Here is an 18,443-nt window from a genome sequence, read left to right on the forward strand (position 1 = left end):
GAGAGAGAAAGAGAGAGAATAAACACAAAGTGGAAGGGTCACAGATGAGGAAGAAGAAGAAAAAAAAAAAAACAGGGTGGGGGGAGAGATGGGCAGCGTCCAGGCACTTCTGAAAAGTCAAAATCAATATGAAAATCAAGTTTTTGCTTTTGAACAGAGCCAATGTTCTTTTGTCATTTTCAGGTGTCTGGAGAAAGGAAGTTGACTCCTACATGCCAAGCAATGGATCCTCCTGCCAATGCAGGAGACATCAGAGACTTGGATTCAATCCCTGGACTGGGAAGATACCCTGGAGTGAGGAATGGCAACCTACTCCAGTATTCTTGCTGGGAAAATTCCATGGACAGAGGAGCCTGGTGGGCTATAGTCCATGGACTTGCAAAGAGTTGGTCACAACTGAGCAACTGAGCATACACACACAAAAGTGAAGCAAACATCTTAAAAGGTAATCCTTATGTAGAAAAGGAATCCAAGACACTTTGTCCACCTACCTGCCCCACAATGACACATATAGGTCAGCACGTGTAGGGAGGGCTATGGAGTCATACTGGCCTGTGTTTGAGCCCCAGCTCTGTCATTTGTTAGCTCTGTGATCCAGGGCAAGTCACTTAACCTTTCTAAATTCCAACTCCAATGTCTTCATTAATAATACAAAGGCAATAGAGTCTAGATACTACAAAAGGTTGTTCTAAGAATAATATTGGATATAAAATGTAAAAAAGAAGAAATAAAAATGGAAAACTTAAAATAAGGTGGCCAACTAAGTCCTAATATAAAATAAATGTAAATGGGCTAAACGTTTTCATTAGAAAACAAAAATTCTCAGATGGGGCTTTTAAAAAGATCCTGCAATATGTCATCTATAAGAGACAATTTGAATAAAATGATATAAAATGCTGAAAATTAAAAAAGGAAACCTTCTACACTAATGAATTTAAAAACCTACTTGAAATTGATAAATAGGTAAAATGCCAATATTGATTTTAAAAAGAAGTAACAGAACTCGAATAGACCAAAGAATGTTATAGAAATGAACATGGCAGCCAAAGGTGACTTTTCTACTCTTTTCCCAAACAAACCAGGCACATTAGGTGGGTAAAAAATGAAATGTAAAATAGCAAAAACATAGCAGAATGCCTGTCAAGAATTAGGAGCTCCTTTCACAGACACAGGCTTCCCAAGTAGCTCAGTGGGTAAAGAATCGCTTGCAGTGCAAGAGATGCAGGTTCAATGCCTGGGTAGGGAAGATCCCCTGGAGGAGGGCATGGCAACCCACTCCAGTATTCTTACCTGGATAATCCAATGGCTAGTGAAGCCTGACAGGCCATATAGTTCATGGGGTCACAAAGAGCCAAACAGGACTGAAGTGACTGAGCGTGCACGTGCACACACACACATAAACACACAGATACTGACTTGCTATATAATCCACCTAAGGGTAAACATTGTTTCTGAATGATTGTAAAAAGGAAAGACGACATCTTGCTCGTGGACTATCCGCAGGTGACACGAATCTAGAAATAGTGGAAGGACATCGTGGTCTCATGGGGGAACTGTTATAAGGGGAGCTTGCCAGGGCTCTGTGTGCCAAGCTGGATTGGGAAATCACTTCCAGCAAGCTGATAAAGAGGGCCCTCAGAGCAGTTGCCACATCCTTCCTTGTAATGAATACCCTCCTGCCCTTGGGCACTACTGACAGCTGTTCTCACAAAAGCCAATCTGGGCTGAAGAACATCAGTGCAAGAACCCTCAGCTCCGCAGGTCTGCCTGTCCTTAATACTGGAGCCTGTGCATGGGAACAGCTGAGAAAAGTGAAAATTCCAGACAGGATATTACAGCATCCTCTATCTTTACTGGATTTAGATATTATTTTCAAGCTTGTCTCTCACAACTCTTGAAATCTTTGATCTTCTCACAGAGTCTGCTCAATATAGCCCTTACCCCCATTTCCAGAGCAAACCTACTTGCCACTATTTACTCCACAATTGTGGCAATTTGTTTGAGACAGACTCTTTAAATCTAGTCTCCAACTTTCCTGATTGAAATTTTACTCATTTACTTTGACATCATAAAAGTAGACTGAGAACTCTTAAACTAACTCAAAAGTTTTTAAGCACCTTCTAGGGGTTAGGCCGGCATACAGGGATGGGCCCAGCACTGGACTCAGGAGCCTGACCCTCCTCCTGGACTGTGTGATACAGTCACTGTCCATGTTGTTAGGAGCAACATCTCTGTTTGGACATTCCAGGGTCCTAATCTTGATACTCAGTTGATTGGATTTTAAGTGACACCCGACGCAACGATTTAAAACAATAAGGCCCCTATGTCCAAACTTTCAAGTTGTGAACCTTCAAAGATGCCAACGTGCATTCCCTAAACTGAGTGAAACTGCAGCTTGCCCTCCATCTCCTGTTGCTGATGACCCTTCAGCTCCAGCATCTCCCACTTCCCCTTCCTCCCCCAGTCAGTAGCTCTTCTTGTCTGTTCACTCAATGCCAGCCCCTGTACGCCAGCTGTCGTACTGGCCTAGTGTACTTTTCAAGGCACTGTATTGTAAGATGAAAGTGTTTTATTTTTCTGTTTAATTGTTTTATATGTATTATTTGTGTGAAAAGTATTATAAACCTATTACAGTACAGTACTATAGAGCTGACCATGTTAGTTGGCTACCTATGCTAATTTTGTTGGACTCAAACAAACTGGACTTACGAACACACTCTTAGAACTGAACTCGTGTGTATGTAGCAGACTCTGGTATGTCATATGAAGTTCTCTTGTTAGGATCTGGCAAAAATATTTTAAACTCTTAGGTTGGAGGAAAAATAACTGCCGTTTTGGACTCTGAATTTTAAATCATTATAACTATGTTCAAGTACATCTTTATTAATCAAAATAGGAACCATTACAATCAACACTATTTTGTCAATGAAAAAAAAAGCTTGTTTATTCCTGTAGCATAAAATTCCATACTTCATGATTTGACAGACTCTTGGAAAGCATTTTCTGAGTCCTGCTAGTTGTGGAAGCATTTTCGCTGCAAAAGTTGTTGAGATTCTTGAAAAAGTGGTAGTTGGCTGGCAAGACGTCAGGTGAATATAGCAGATGAGGCAAAACTTTGTAGCCCAGTTCATTCAACCTTTGAAGCATCCGTTGTGTGACAGGCAGTCTGGAGTTGTCTTGGAGAACTGGGCCTTTCCTGTTGACCAATGCTGGCTGTAGGCATCACAGTTTTCAGAGCATCTCATCGATTTGCTGGGCATACTTCTCAGATGTAATGGTTTCTCTGGGATTTGGAAATCTGTACTGGATCAGAGGGGCAGCAGACCACCAAACATTGACCATGACCCTTTTTTTGGTGCAAGTTTGACTTTGGGAAGTGCTTTTGAGCTGTTTCTTCATCCAACCACTGAGCAGGTTGTCACTGGTTTTAGAAAATCCATTTTTTGTCATGTATCACAATCCAATAAAGAAATGGTTCATTGTTCTTTCCTAGAATGAGAAGATGGTACTTCAAAATGACATTTTTTTAAAATTTTTAGTCAGTTCATGAGGCACCCACTTATCAAGCTTTTTCATCTTTCCAATTTGCTTCAAATGCCAAATGATCATAAAATGGTCAACACAGTTCTTGGGCAACTTCTAGTGTAGCTGTAAGAGCTTCAGTGATGGCTCTTAATTGGTTGTCATCAACTTTCAATGGCTGGTCATTATCCTCTTCATCTTCAAGGCTCCCATCTCCTTTGTAAAATTTCTTGAACCACCAGTGCACTGTATGTTCATTAGCAGTTTTGGGGCCAAAGAGTAGTTGATGTTGCAAGCTGTCTCCACTGCTTTATGATCCATTTTGAACTTGAACAAGAAAATTGCTAGAATTTGCTTCCTGTCTAACATAATTTCCACAGTCTAAAATATACATAAAATAAGCAGCAAGCAATAATTCATTAACAAAAAATGCAAAGCAAGAAATGTGTATTAAAATGATGTGTAACATTGTTACCGAAAGAGTATGTGTGTGGAGTCTGGCTTCAGCTCAAAAGTCAATAAAAAGGCCAGGTTGGTAGAAAGGAAAGTTTGCTTTATTTCAGATGCCAGCAACTGTGGGGTCGGAGGAGGGTGGCAGACATCAGTCCAAAGGCTGTCATCTGTCCAAAACAGGGGGTAAGAGCTTTTTATAGACAGTCAGGGGAGGGGTTACATGCAGAAACAGCACAGTCATCTCTAACAGTCATATTCAAATTGGTCATCAGTGGTCTGACTAGCATCATCTTGGTTGTTTTAGCTACAGTTCATCTTCAGTTCCAGGGTGCACTTGTTCCCATTTCTTTACAGTCAATTCTCAGAATTGTGGCAGCCCAAGCCAACTTATAAGCAGAGTACATCATGAGAAACACTGGGCTGGATGAAGCACAAGCTGGAATCAAGACTGCCAGGAGAAACATCAATAACCTCAGATATGCAGATGACACACCCTTATGGCAGAAAGTGAAGAAGAACTAAAGAGTCTCTTGATAGAAAGTAAAACAAGAGAGTGAAAAAGTTGGCTTAAAGTTCAACAATCAGAAAACTAAGTTCATGGCATCCGGTCGCATCACTTCTCGGCAAATAGATGGGGAAACAGTGGCTGACTTTAATTTTTTGGGCTCCAAAATCACTGCAGATGATGACTGCAGCCATGAAATTAAAAGACGCTTACTCCTTGGAAGGAACATTATGACCAACCTAGACAGCATATTAAAAAGCAGAGATATTACTTTGCCAACAAAGGTCCATCTAGTCAAGGCTATGGTTTTTCCAGTAGTCATGTATGGATATGAGAGTTGGACTCTAAAGAAAGCTGAACCTCAAAAAATTGATGCTTTTGAACTGTGGTGTTGGAGAAGACTCTTGAGAGTCCCTTGGACTGCAAGGAGATCCAACCAGCCCATCCTAAAGGAGATCCGTACTGAGTGTTCATTGGAAGGACTGATGCTAAAGTTGAAACTCCAATACTTTGGCCATCTGATATAAGAAGAGCCAATCATCTGAAAAGACCCTGATGCTGGGAAAGACTGAGGACAGGAGGAGAAGGATGACAGAGGATGAGATGGTTGGATGGCATCACCGACTCAATGGACATGAGTTTGGATAAACTCTGGGAGCTGGTGATGGATAGGGAGGCCTGGCGTGCTGTGGTCCATGGGGCTGCAAAGAGTCAGACACGACTGAGCAACTTAACTGAACTGAAGTCCTGGGTACAGTCTGTCTGTAGTTAACTTCTCCACTGGGGGTTGGTATCTATTAGACAGCTCACAGGATATGGCTCAGAATATTATCTATAGCCCTTGAGAAAGAACCTTGAGAAGGTCCTTGACTATGCATAATGACTAAATTATTATTTAGTCTCTTTTGACGTCCTTTCAACATTTCTCATTTCTCTAATTAAACTTATTCTTTGACTAAGTTTCCACAGGCAGAAGGCATGCAGACAACATGGTGCACTGGTAAGGAACACAGCCTTCTGCTCCATTTCAACATAACCATATTTATTTAAGAATATATTTCAATATCAAATGGCAAAGTTCAACAACGCAAAACTGCAATGACTTTTGCACCAACCTAAATAGCTTGGAAATGGGAGTTGGCCAAGTCAATGAATAAACAAATATAGAATTCTATATATAACTACTTGTTAAATCATATAATCTGGTTTGACATTGATATCTCAGCATCATCATACTTTATCTCTCTGCCTTCTAAAGATAAGCTGCCTTCTTGATTAAATTTTCTGTTTCCTTGTGAGCAAGTGAAGAAAATGATTTCATCAGAAAGCAAGAATGATTAACTGCTAGTGTCACTGATTCATAATGTGCCATGGTTTACAAAACACAATAATACAGCTTGATACATTTCCAAAGTTACTTTCAGCTTGTGCAAGAAAAATGACAATAGCAAGTTTCACTGATTACTTATTGATGCACCAGACAATGTTCCAAATTGTTTACATGTATCTAATTTTGTCCCCCCAAATAGGTCTTTGAAGTTAATATTTCTCTTGTTTCTGCTTTACAAAGGAGAACTGTGGCCAGAGGGGTAATGCAGCCAGCCTGAGAGATATCATAGCAAACCTGAGGTAATCTGGGTTTGAACCCAGGTACTTTGCTCCAGAACACGCAGTTTGAACTCCTGAGCTGGGCCACCTCAATTTCCCAGAAAGGATGGGTTCATAAAGCTGCTGGAGTCTGGGTCTGGATTGTTCTGATCATTTGCTAATGAAGATTCTTTAAGGGTCCTTCCCCATCTGATCAGTCTCCAGGTTCTAATGCTTCTACCTCTTTAGTTTCTATAAAATCTACCCCCTTACAGTTCACATAGCCACTGTCTGCACTCAGCTTTCCTTTCATTCACTGGCCTGGGTCATGTAAAATATCTCTCAATCTGTCTCCTTGATTGGGCTCACCCTTCTGATTCCTTCTCCATACTGCTACCGAAAGTATTTGTCTAAAGGAATTTGATTTTATTGTATAGGACTACTCAGTTGCTCTCCATAATCTATAAACAGAACCTAAATAAATTTGTTGTTCAGTCGCTAAGCCATATCCAACTCCTTGTGACTCCATGGACTGCAGCATGCCAAGCTTCCCTGTCCATCACCATCTCCCAGAGCTTTCTCAAACTCACGTCCACTGAGTCGGTGATGCCATCCAACCATCTCATCTTCTGCCACCCCCTTCTCCTCTTGCCTTCAATTTTGGTAGATTCCAAACTAATTATGATAATCAAGAGGCTCCCCACCCTACATCTCTCTCTAACTGCCCCTCCCACCTAACCCTCTCTGCTTCAACTATGAATCAACCCTATTCTTGTGAATACTCCAAAATTTTGCCTCACTCTCGTGCCTTTGTTCTGTCCTCGGTTTGTGAAGCTCTGTGTAGGTAAAACTTTTTGCCCCACCTGAATCCATCTTCCCTCTTATGCAAGAACACCCCAGCTGTGAGCAGTAAACCACTCTCTTCTTGGGCTGGTTATCAAATCCCAGTTCATGCTTTCTGCCTACTCTGTGAACACATGGCTGAGCCCTTTAATAATTGTTCCTTTGTTAAGTTTTGTAGGGAGAGTGTGCCAGACAGGTGACAGAGGAGGAAGGGGTTTTGTTTGCTGGTCCTGGAGGGCTCCCTGGACAGAGGCAGCAGCAGAGGCAGCTCCTCCAACACCAGGTGCCCCTGGGGGTGATTCTGTAGTGGAGTGTCTCCAGAAAGACATCTCTTCATGAGCAGTTTTTTTCTTGACTCCCTAAAGGGCAGATTTCTAGCAAGTTCCATTGGCTTGTGTGGCACCTCAGTATCCCTTCTATAATCCAGTGATCCAGGAACATCTGGATCCTGGCCCTGATGTGGGTGGGCTCTCTCTCAAGGGCTCTTTCCATCTGCCATTCCTATACTCCACTCTTCCTAGTGAATCCCCTGTTACTCTTATCAGAGGTAATAACTCTTCACGTTAAACTTTCCATGCTCAAATTACTGTGTAGCTTCACTCTCACTACTGGACAGAATGATGCCTCCTCTACTCTTTGATGTGGGCCCACCTCTTTCCAGGGGGTTCCCTGGTGGTCCAGATGGTAAAGAATCTGCCTGCAATGCAGGAGACCCTGGTTTGATGCCTGGGTTAGGAAGATCCCCTGGAGAAGGAAATGGCAATGCACTCCGGTATTCTTGCCTGGAGAATTTCATGGACAGAGGAGCCTGATGGGCTACAGTCCATGGGTTCACAAACAGTCAGACATGACTGAGCGACTGACACTTTTTCACTCTTCACAGGCTCTTTCCACACCCTCAACTCCTAGCTCTCAGCTTCAAGCTTGGGCTTGTGACCCCAGCCTGTTCAATCTGGTTCAAGCATTTGACTCAGGAAAGCACAAATCTCATTCTGTTCACTGCGGCCCATTCCTAAGTCCTGTCTTTCCCGACCACATTGCCCTTCTTCATATTATCCTGAATTCCCCAACAATACATTGGTTGAACTGATCTCTTCCTTGCCTTGCGGGTGTGGTGAGGGAGAGGAACAGTGTTGACCAAACTCAGAAATCAGCACATCCCATTTCCCCTGTAAATAATTTACTCAGAGATATGTATCTGATTTAGAGGCGGACAGAACCAACAAGCTTGTGGAACCTTTATTTGAGCTTCTAGGAAGAGAATTTCTTCTTTTTCGCTATCTCTAGTCTAGAAGCATGTAATCGTGAGAATGTTTTAGAGTTACCTTGAGATCATGAGAAAAGGGCCTACAGAGAAGAGTGTTCTTCCTGAGAAAACATAGAAACTGGTCCTTGTCACTGGTCCTTGTTTGTACCTTGATCAAGCTCTGCCTGAAGCCAACTCCCTTTGGAGTTTCAGTTTGGTGAGTCAATATATTTCCTTTTTGAAAGACTAAGTTGGGTTGGGTTTATGTTATTTAAAAATGGAAAACTTCCTAATTACTGTATTTTCCTTCCAGATGAGACCATAGCAATATGCACAATTTTCCCAACATGCACTGTACTCTTTCTTAATGTCTCCCCCATTACCAGCCTATAAAGTTTTTAAGGCAGGAGCTGAGTCTTATTTACCTTGGAAGTTATGTATTGTGGAACAATGTTCTGCACACAGTAGGCATCCAATAAGTATCTTGAAAGGATAACTGAATAAATAGACAAATTCTAAACAACCCAGCTATATGAAGTTAATGCTATGACGGCTCTGATGAAAAAGGTATGCTAAGAATATGGGCAGTAATTTTTACATTTATAATTAGAGACAGGATATTTTATACTAATTGCTTGCTGTTATTCAAACATGAGAGTCATATTATGTGCAGCATAAATTAATGCAACATTGTAAATCAACCATACTATCATCAAAAAAATTTTAAACCATATGAGAACTGCAGAGGGAAACATAAGACTATTGAGAAATAATGTTACTGGGGATTCTCTAGTCCATTTGATGCTAATGTTACAAAAAGTATAGGTAATGTTAAACCTACCCCCAAAACAACTGGGCAGCAGCATTATATTTGGCCCCTGGTAGTCTCAAAGATAACCTGAATTTTCTGAGAAGTTGACTAAAGGGTTGTGTAGTCTATGTTGCTGTTGGCTTTCCAGGGAGAAGTTCTGAGACAACTGAGAACATCATTATTCCAGGAGTCAGCTTGAGTACAGAAAAAAGTGATTGTTTCCTCTAACATACTCATGTCTAGGTGAGTCTGTGTGTAATTTCATCACCAATGCCAAGAACCGAACAATAGAATCTGATTACATTCATTCCGAGACTAGGGAAAATAAATATCGCTCTTCTCGATCACTGATTGAAATGCGAAACTCCTTTCAAAGTGTGAAGTGTCACGTCTCAGCCTAACACACTGACAATGTCAACTGATTACAGGATACACCAGGTGTCTGCAGGGAATCACTCACCAGCAACTTCAACAATACAAGTGATTATAATTCAGTAGTTTTTAATGATGTCTGATGTGCAAATGATTCTTTTAGCTTCACTCAGGAACATCAAATTCCCACTTTGGCGATAACTCAGCTTTGAACTATATGTCACTCACTATTTCATCAGTAACTTCTTGAATTTAAAATAACTACAGTAGCAAAAACCTTTGACAGCCCTATCGAATCTTTAATAAAATATATTCAAGAGAGCTCAACATTAAAGTACACATGAATACTTACAAAATAAAGCAACTAGCTTCATATGAGCAGTTAGAATATCTATGTGTGTGGGCTAAGCTGCTTCACAGTCATGTCTGACTCTTCACAACCCCATGGACTGTAGCCCGCCAGGCTCCTCTGTCCATGGGACTCTCCAGGCAAGAATACTGGAGAGGGTTGCCAGGCCCTCCTCCAGGGGATCTTTCTGACCCAGGGATCGAACCCGTGTTTCTGATGTCTCCTTCATTGGCAGGCAGGTTCTTTATCATTAGTGCCACCAGGGAGGCCTGGTTATACGAAAAGATGAACTATACCAACATAAAAACTTAAGTTTACAAATGTAATTTTAAGGTAGCAGAATGCAAAAACCTATACTCTGCCAAATCACACAGTCTCTGTAGAATTGCCAATTCTTTACTTGATTTGAACGATTTACTCAGGATTACTCAATTTGCCAACAATTACCTACAGGGTGAGGGACACAAAATGAAGGCAGGCATTTTAGGAGAATAAATGGACTCTTCTTCATCTACTCAGTGAATTATTGATGCAAAAACATGGAAATATGTTTCTGATAAGAAAGCAATTCTGTCCATGTTCCTGTAAGTTACTCAGAAACAAGAAAATAAATCAATATCTGGAAAGAACAGCAATAAAGTTTTGGCACATGGCCTAAAAGATAAAAAGTAAAATATTATCTGTAATGCTCAAAGGTAAAATAGCTATGCGGTAGTTAACATGGCAGGAAGCTACAGGACTCCCTATAGTGTATTAATTAATCTTCAGATCCAACAGAAAATCAGCTTACTACTTTATTATCATTAGGAATCATCTGATATTCTGTTGCCCATCTATGTTCTATCATCCATTGGTAAAGAAATTCACCTTTATTGGGAAGAAACCTTGATAACAGTGTAAATGACCATTTCTAACCTGCTCCATCAAAATAGGTAATGATATCTCCTTCACCTCACATGTGTGTCAGTTGCTCAGTCGTGTCCGACTCTCTGCGACTCCATGGACTGCAGCCCACCAGGCTCCTCTGTCCATGAGGATTTCCCAGACAAGAATACTGGAATGGGTTGCCTTTTCCTTCTCTAGGAGATCTTCTCAACCCAGGGATCAAACCCAATCTTCTGTGTCTCCTGCATTTGCAGGTGTGTTCGTCGCAAAGAGTCAGACACGACTGAGCAACTTCACCTCACCTCACCTCTTTACCACTTAGACACCTGGGAAAACCCTCATCTTAAGTTAAAAACAAATAAATAGATGCTAGCAGACAAATCTGTTTATGAGAGGATGTGCTGCTATGGAAAAAACAAAAATGCTAAGTAGAATTGTATACTATGTCTATTTGCAATTAATTGTTGACACATTGTCTTTTTTTACCTGGTTGGAGCACTAGTCCCATCATTTGACAACCTGATTGACTCAGTGAGAACACCAGAATCTGCAGTTCCCCATGGATGCCACAAGAGGGCACCATTCCACCACTACTGTCCCCTGCAGAGGTTATACTCTGAGTACAACAAATGTGTTATTTAGTCTTACAATCATTTTTAATTTTATTGCTGACAGTCTGACAGGACTACTTAATATTGCTGGGTTGACCTTTCCATATTTTGTGCTAAATCTTTTTTTTTTTTTTTTTAACTTCTCTTAATCTGCTGTGTCGGGAAGAGGATATAATTGACTCTACATTAGGACAGGCTGCAGTGTGATACTACCAGCGACAGCACTGGTCAAAACAGACGGATAAAAGGCAGTGTTCCAGGCATCAACTGGTGCCATGCAGCACTCTACAGACCCAGGCTTCATGAGCACCAGCCACGTGTGGGCCGTTCATTGAAAGTATTTTTTTAGCTTTCATCACTCCCCAGAAGGGGCAGAAATGGCTTTCCACAGAATGTGCATGCATGCGTATTCAGTCTTGTTCAACTCTTTGCGACTCCACAGACTGTAGCCTTCCAGGCTCCTCTGTCCATGAGATTCTCCAGGAAATATTGGAGTGGACCCTCCTCCAGGGGATCCTCCCAAGCCAGGAATCAAACTCATGTCTCCTGCATCTCCAGCACTGGCAGGCAGGTTTTTTTTTTTGTTTTTTTTTTAACCACTGAACCACCTGGGAATTCCAGCACAGAGAATGCTAACATATAAGATGTAAAGTTAATTTCCTTAGGTCCAATCCTGTTCTTCTTGTAAAAGAAGATGGTCCCTCTGGGGAAAGATTTTTCTTACAATGTGGCTTTTGAAGACTAGGCAGGTTGTAAGAGTAAGGAAAGAAAACTTTTTCTTCAACACGCTTGAGAACAAAGTCATCTATAGCCTAAAAGGTGCACATAACTCAGGTGGGGCTGCAGGAATAACAGCCAGTACTGTGGCCTGAGAGTGGTTGCGGAATCTGACAATGGAGACAGGTGCCACTGACCAGACACTTACTTTGCACAAGACTCTGTGATAAATGCATCATGGGAATTTCCCTGTTGAGAGCTCCCCACGGCTCTGAGGGCTGCACTGTCATTAGCCCTCATATCAACAGATGAGGTGTCTGAAACCCGAGTTTTTACATTAGTTTTACATTATATATTATTTTAGTTTTTACATTATATATACACATGGGCTTCCTAAATAGCTCAGTTGGTAAAGAATCCGCCTGCAATGCAGGAGACCCTGGTTCAATTCCTGGGCCGGGAAGATCTCCTGGAGAAGGGATAGGTTACCCACTCCACTATTCTTGGGCTTCCCTGGTGGCTCAGCTGATAAAGAATCTGCCTGCAATGAGTTCATCCTGGGTTCAGTCCCTGCATTGGGAAGATCCCCTGGAGAAGGGAAAGGCTATCCATTCCAATATTCTGGCCTGGAGAATTCCATGGACTATGCTGTATAGTTCATGGGGTTGCAAAGAGTTGGACATGACTGAGCGACTTTCACTTCCACTTTATACACATATTTATTGAAATACAGTTGATTTATAATGTTGTTAGTGCTGTACAGCAAAGGGATTCAGTTGTACATCTTTCTTTATATTCTTTTCCATTATAGTTTATCATATGACATTGAATATAGTTCCCTGTGCCATCTAGTAGGACCTTGTTTATTCATTCTCTATATAAAAGCTTACATCTGCTAACCCCAGCCTCCACTCGGTCCCTCCTCTAAGTACCCCCTGCCTTGGCACCCACCAATCTGTTTTCTATGCTTATGAAGTTTTTACGTGGTGAGTTATGACAGGCTGGCAAGTGGACACCAAACACGATTACACCTAGGCTGTCTGACTCCAGCAGCCAAAAGGTTGAGCATAATGTTACACTGCCCCTCAATATCCTCTGAAACAGGTAGTCTCTCTGCATATTGCTCACCTTATCCAACTTGCAAGAGGCTTCCCTGGTTTCTGAGGCCTACTCTCTGGGGGCTTCCCAGGTGGTACTAGCAGAAAAGAACCCACCGACCAGTGAGGCAGACACAAGAGAGGGGGGTGCGATTCCTGGGTCAGGAAGATCCCCTGGAGGAGGGCACGGCAACCCACTCCAGTATTCTTGCCTGGAGAATCCCATGGACAGAGGAGCCTGATGGGCTACGATGGTCTATAGGGTCTATAGTTGGATACTCTTGAAGCGACTTAGCAGGCACACACTCTGTGGGAGAAAATTCCCAAGCAGGTTCTGCTCTGTGTCCCTTGGTTCCTCAGGCGCCTGCACAGGAACCATGGAGAGCGAGTGATACCTGCTTCGTGACCACGTGGCCCATGTTGGGGATGCTGGAATTGGAGGCCTTTCATGATATTGCAGAATTTATTTAAAAAATTGGAAATCTTGGCTCCTTTCTTGCGGCCAGCCCAAGTAAGGCTCTGCCTAAGAATTGTTGACACAGAACATTTGTGCTTTTGGAAGTTTCTCAGGGAACTCCCCTACTGGACGAATCTGAGATGGAAAGTGAGGTAAGAGCAGGTGGACATTCTTCACTTCCTATCTCACCTGCCCCTCATTGTTCATTTTAATGGGAAAAGAATATAAGACATTGAGGGAAAGTGATAAGGCAAGAATGGTAAGACCTGGGGGAACTAAGCCAACGATAGGTTGGTTCCCCAAAAACAAAAGTCCATGGTTCACACCCCATCATGTAAGGACCCCGAGATTAGTGCAGGGTTGTTGCCAATAGTCCAGAATGAAAGCCACAGCAGGCATGGGATAGAGATCCTTTAGGCAGAAGCCATGTTCCTAAGTAACTGTTCCGTCATCAAAGAGTAGAATCATCCAGGAGGGACCAGACACCAGTCAGCAACTAGGAAAGAGAGCAAAGTCTAGAAGTCATGGGCTGCGAACGCTGTACATGACCCCGAAAAATTTGTGACCAGGGCATGTGTCCACTTCCATTAAGAAACAGAAGGCTTAACTGGAACCAAGGGCTCCTGACAAGCAAGGGACATATGATGGGGTTGGTGGGGCACACGTGCACCCAGAGACCCAGTCCAGGTGTGTGAGATGAAAACTGATGCCGCAGGATTGACTTTAGTAAACAGTGACTTCTTTTTACTGCCAGACTAAGGGAGGTTCAAAGTGCATAATTCTATAAAAGGGCAACGATAGAGCAGTTAACAAAATAGAATGTAGCAGGATCTATATTAAGGTGGGCAGAGGTGGTCAAGTGGCCAGCTGCCTAGAAAAGCTGAGTGTGTGTCCCATCACTCAGTCATGTCCGACTCTGCAGCCCGCCAGGCTCCTCTGCCCATGGAATTGTCCAGGCAAGGATACTGGAGTGGATTGCCTTTTCCTTCCCCAGGGGAACTTCCTGACCCAGGGATCGAACACCAGTCTCCTGTGTCTTCCGCACTGGCAGGCAGGTTCTTTACCACTGTGCCACCAGGGAACCCCTAGAAGGGCTGGCCTGGCCTGAATTACTACAGGGAATTACTTCAGCACTGCTCTGAATCTCAAGACAAGACCAAGGTGGGCACCCCACACGAGGCCTCTGCAGCCTGAAAGATGCACAGTTTTGTACTCCAGGAAATAAGGGGAGATTTAAACTCCATGTTTTGAGAGAAGACAATTCAAGTGAATAATCTGTATCTTTGAAAAATATATTATTGAGTATAAACTGAGTATTAGAAAAATAAAGGGCATACCACTCGGGTGAGTAACCAAGTAACCCTGTATACGGTGACACATTGTCAGTCCAGGTCAGCACGGTACTACCCATGGTCAACACCACCACCCACATAAAGCATATTTTGATAAGTTCTACATACGTACAATTTTCAGATGAGACAAAAGCCTCATGACGTCCGCCATGTCTGCCAGGATGAGCAAGCGGGTCACAGCAGATAACAGAGCCCGTGCCGCCCGCACCATGGTGCCGCGCTTCACCGACGAGCAGGGGTCATCCGCAAACTCCGAAGAAGCGATGCGCATGGTCTCACCTGGAAGACAGACATGGAGACACACGTGGGTAGACAGGAAGCTCAGAGGCCGGCAGTCACAAAGATCTGTGGAGGGGTAATCAGAGCTCTCACTGCAAAACCACCCTGGCCAGGTGGTACCAGTTCCCTCAGTGAAGTTGAGATTTTCAAGTCAGACCCCTCAGTGGCCCCAGACAGGTGCTGTGAACAAGGCCCCAGTGTGAAATTATGTTTCTAGAATCAATAAGGAATATGTTTGATTCAGTTTGTCTAAGAGTTGAGATGAATTTGCCCGACTTGAATCATTCTCACTCTCCAAGTCCCTTGAAACCAGTGGTATTTACTAGGCTAGTTGGTTTCTGACAGCTGAAGAATAAAGCTAACAGCTCCAGAGGGGAATGAAACTAAAGACTTTGACCTAATGAACTCTGTTCTCTTAATTGAGTTAAATAGACAATAACAGACTACAGAGATAGTCTGTGCATGCATGCTCAGTCACTCAGTTGTGTCTGACTCTTTGTGACCCCAGGGATACAAGCCCGTCAGGCTCCTCTGTCCATGGGACGCTCCAGGCAAGAATACTGGAGTAGGTTGCCATGCCCACCTCCAGGGGATCTTCCTGACCCCAGGGATCTAACCCAAGTCTCCTGCATTGGCAGGTGGATGTCATTCTGTGATACAGAGAACATTTATGAGACAATTGAACCAATTCAGCAAATACTTATTAGGCACATACTGGTAAAAATTCTCTACCAGAGTCTGGAAATGCAAAGGTGACTAAGAACACCCTGGCCCCAGGGAGTTCACAGTCAACCAGGACACACATTGTAAATACATACTTAAAATACGGAGATTACATGCCATCACAGACATATGACTAAGAATGAAGGCAAAAACGGAGGAGGAAGTGATTAACTCATTTAGTGTGAGGCTGGGGGAAAAACTGTCAATACTGATGCCCTTTGAAAAGCCAAGATGTGTTCACCTGGAAGATGAAGGTGGGCAGGGCGCCTACGGCAGCAGGAACACCAGGAGGCTCCAGAATTTGGAGGAGGGCGCTGAGCCCAGGGAAATGCAATCGCCTGAAGGTCACAGTGAGTGGGGGCTGTAGGCAAGAGAGGCGTCAGGGCCTGGGACACTGGGCAAGAGATTTGGACTGTGGCCTCAGGAGGAGATGACTTCACGGATTTTTATTTTGGCCACATTATGTAAAATAAGCTGGAGGGGTCAAGACTTGTGCAGAGAAAACAGGCAAATCTGAGAGAGCAGATGAGGACAGAGACCAGAAAAATAGGAATGAGATCCAGAGATAAGATCTGTATCAATGAGATGATGAAGGGAAACATGAAGAGACAATGGAGAGAATCAACGGATTTGGGGATTAATTACGTATGGGAGGGTTTCCCTGATGGCTCAAAAGTAAGGTATTTACCTGCAATGCAGGATATACAGGAGATGAAAGTTTGATCCCTGGATCGGGAAGATTCCCTGGAGGAGGAAACGGCAACCCACTCCAGTTTTCTTGCCTGGAAAATTCCACGGTCAGGGGAGCCTGACAGTATACAGTCTAGGGTCCCAAGGAGAAGGACACAACTGAGCACACACATGCGACATGGACGGAAACATTGAGGAGTTGCAGGTAGTGGTGGATACAGACCCACCACGATGGGCTGGTACATATTTGCACAAAGGGACTCCCGGAGCGGGAAACAAAGGGAGGTCATTAACTACATGAGACGGGCCCATGTTCCTGGGGTGGATAGCTACCCATGGTACAGAGAACTAGGAAAAACCATAATGGAGCTTTGCACAGCAGAGCATATACAGGGGTACCAAGGTTTTGATAAGCCAGAAGAGTTCATATGACCAATGATTCAACTTAAGATGACACAATTCAGTCAATATTTTATTTACAAAATGATTATCATCTGTTCATCAAAACTAAGCTCATTTAAATAGTCAATTATTTCAATGAAAGTCTGTGCCTCCTAGAATTTTTTCCCAAGATATGAGGAAAAATAAGGTACACTTCTCATAATTTTAGAGCTTCCCTGACAGCTCAGTCAGTAAATAATCGCCTGCAATGCAGGAGACCCTGGATGGATTCTTGGGTCAGGAAGATCCCCTGGAGAAGGAAACAGCTACCAACACCAGTATTCTTGGGCTTCCCTTGTGACTCAGCTGGTAAAGAATCCGCCTGCAATGCAGGAGACCTGGGTTCAATCCCTGGGTTGGGAAGATCCCCTGGTGAAGGGAACTGCTACCCACTCCAGTATTATGGCCTAGAGAATTCCATGGACTGTATAGCCCATGGGGTCACAAAGAGTCAGACACGACTGAGTGACTTTCATTTCACTCCCTCTCATCATTTTACAGGCAGATCAAAAGATAATACAATTCCCTCGTGTTGTAGTTATTTAAACCCTCCTTTTTGTACTTAGGAAATGTGGGTGTGTAAGGAAATATACTGTATGGCTGGATCTTTTAAAGAGGCTACCATCTATGATATGTATATGACACAGTTGCACAGCTTAGTCTTTATGCCTAGGCACAAATAGCTTGAAATACAACGACAGCATGGGAGAAGATTAAAAATTTTTTATTAGGATACTGGTGAATTGTCAAGATGTATGGCGCCGAAGAATTGATGCTTTTGACCTGTGGTGTTGGAGAAGACTCTTAAGAGACCCTTGAACTGCAAGGAAATCCAACCAGTCCATTCTAAAGGAAATTAGTCCTGGGTGTTCATTGGAAGGACTGACGCTAAAGCTGAAGCTCCAATACTTTGGCCACCTCATGCGAAGAGCTGCTGCTGCTGCTGCTGCTGCTGCTAAGTTGCTTCAGTCATGTCCGACTCTGTGCGACCCCATAGACGGCAGCCCACTAGGCTCCCTGGTCCCTGGGGTTCTCCAGGCAAGAACACTGGAGTGGGTTGCCATTTCCTTCTCCAGTACATGAAAGTGAGAAGTGAAAGTGAAGTCACTCAGTCGTGTCTGACTCTTTAGCGACCCCATGGACTGTAGCCTACCAGGCTCCTCCGTCCATGGGATTTTCCAGGCAAGGGTACTGGAGTGGGATGCCACTGCCTTCTCCGTGCGAAGAGTTGACTCATTGGAAAAGACCCTGATGTTGGGAGGGATTGGGGGCAGAAGGAGAAGGGGACGACAGAGGAAGAGATGGCTGGATGGCATCGCCGACTAGACGGACATGAGTTTGAGTAAACTCTGGGAGTTGGTGACGGACAGGGAGGCCTGGTGTTCTGCAATTCATGGGGTTGCAAAGAGTCGGGCATGACTGAGCGACTGAACTGAACTGAACTGATGGCTCTAGAGGCCTAAATAAACTTTAAGGTAGAGGTTGGCAATTAAGAGATGCATA

General features: G+C 43.3%; 1 protein-coding gene across 1 annotated transcript in view; it reads right to left on the reverse strand.

Moving 5' to 3' along the window:
- The window catches only part of LOC120860803 (catenin alpha-2-like), a 1,410,064-nt gene that overhangs the window by 943,681 nt on the left and 447,940 nt on the right, over positions 1-18,443 (reverse strand). The window contains exon 4 of the mRNA XM_040236521.1: positions 14,920-15,086. Within this exon, the coding sequence (XP_040092455.1) occupies positions 14,920-15,086 (167 nt within the window). The remainder of the gene's footprint in view (positions 1-14,919; positions 15,087-18,443) is intronic.

The sequence above is a fragment of the Oryx dammah genome, unplaced genomic scaffold (genome assembly GCF_014754425.2).
Source record: "Oryx dammah isolate SB20612 unplaced genomic scaffold, SCBI_Odam_1.1 HiC_scaffold_11203, whole genome shotgun sequence".
In the NCBI taxonomy this organism is placed as follows: Eukaryota; Metazoa; Chordata; class Mammalia; order Artiodactyla; family Bovidae; genus Oryx; species Oryx dammah.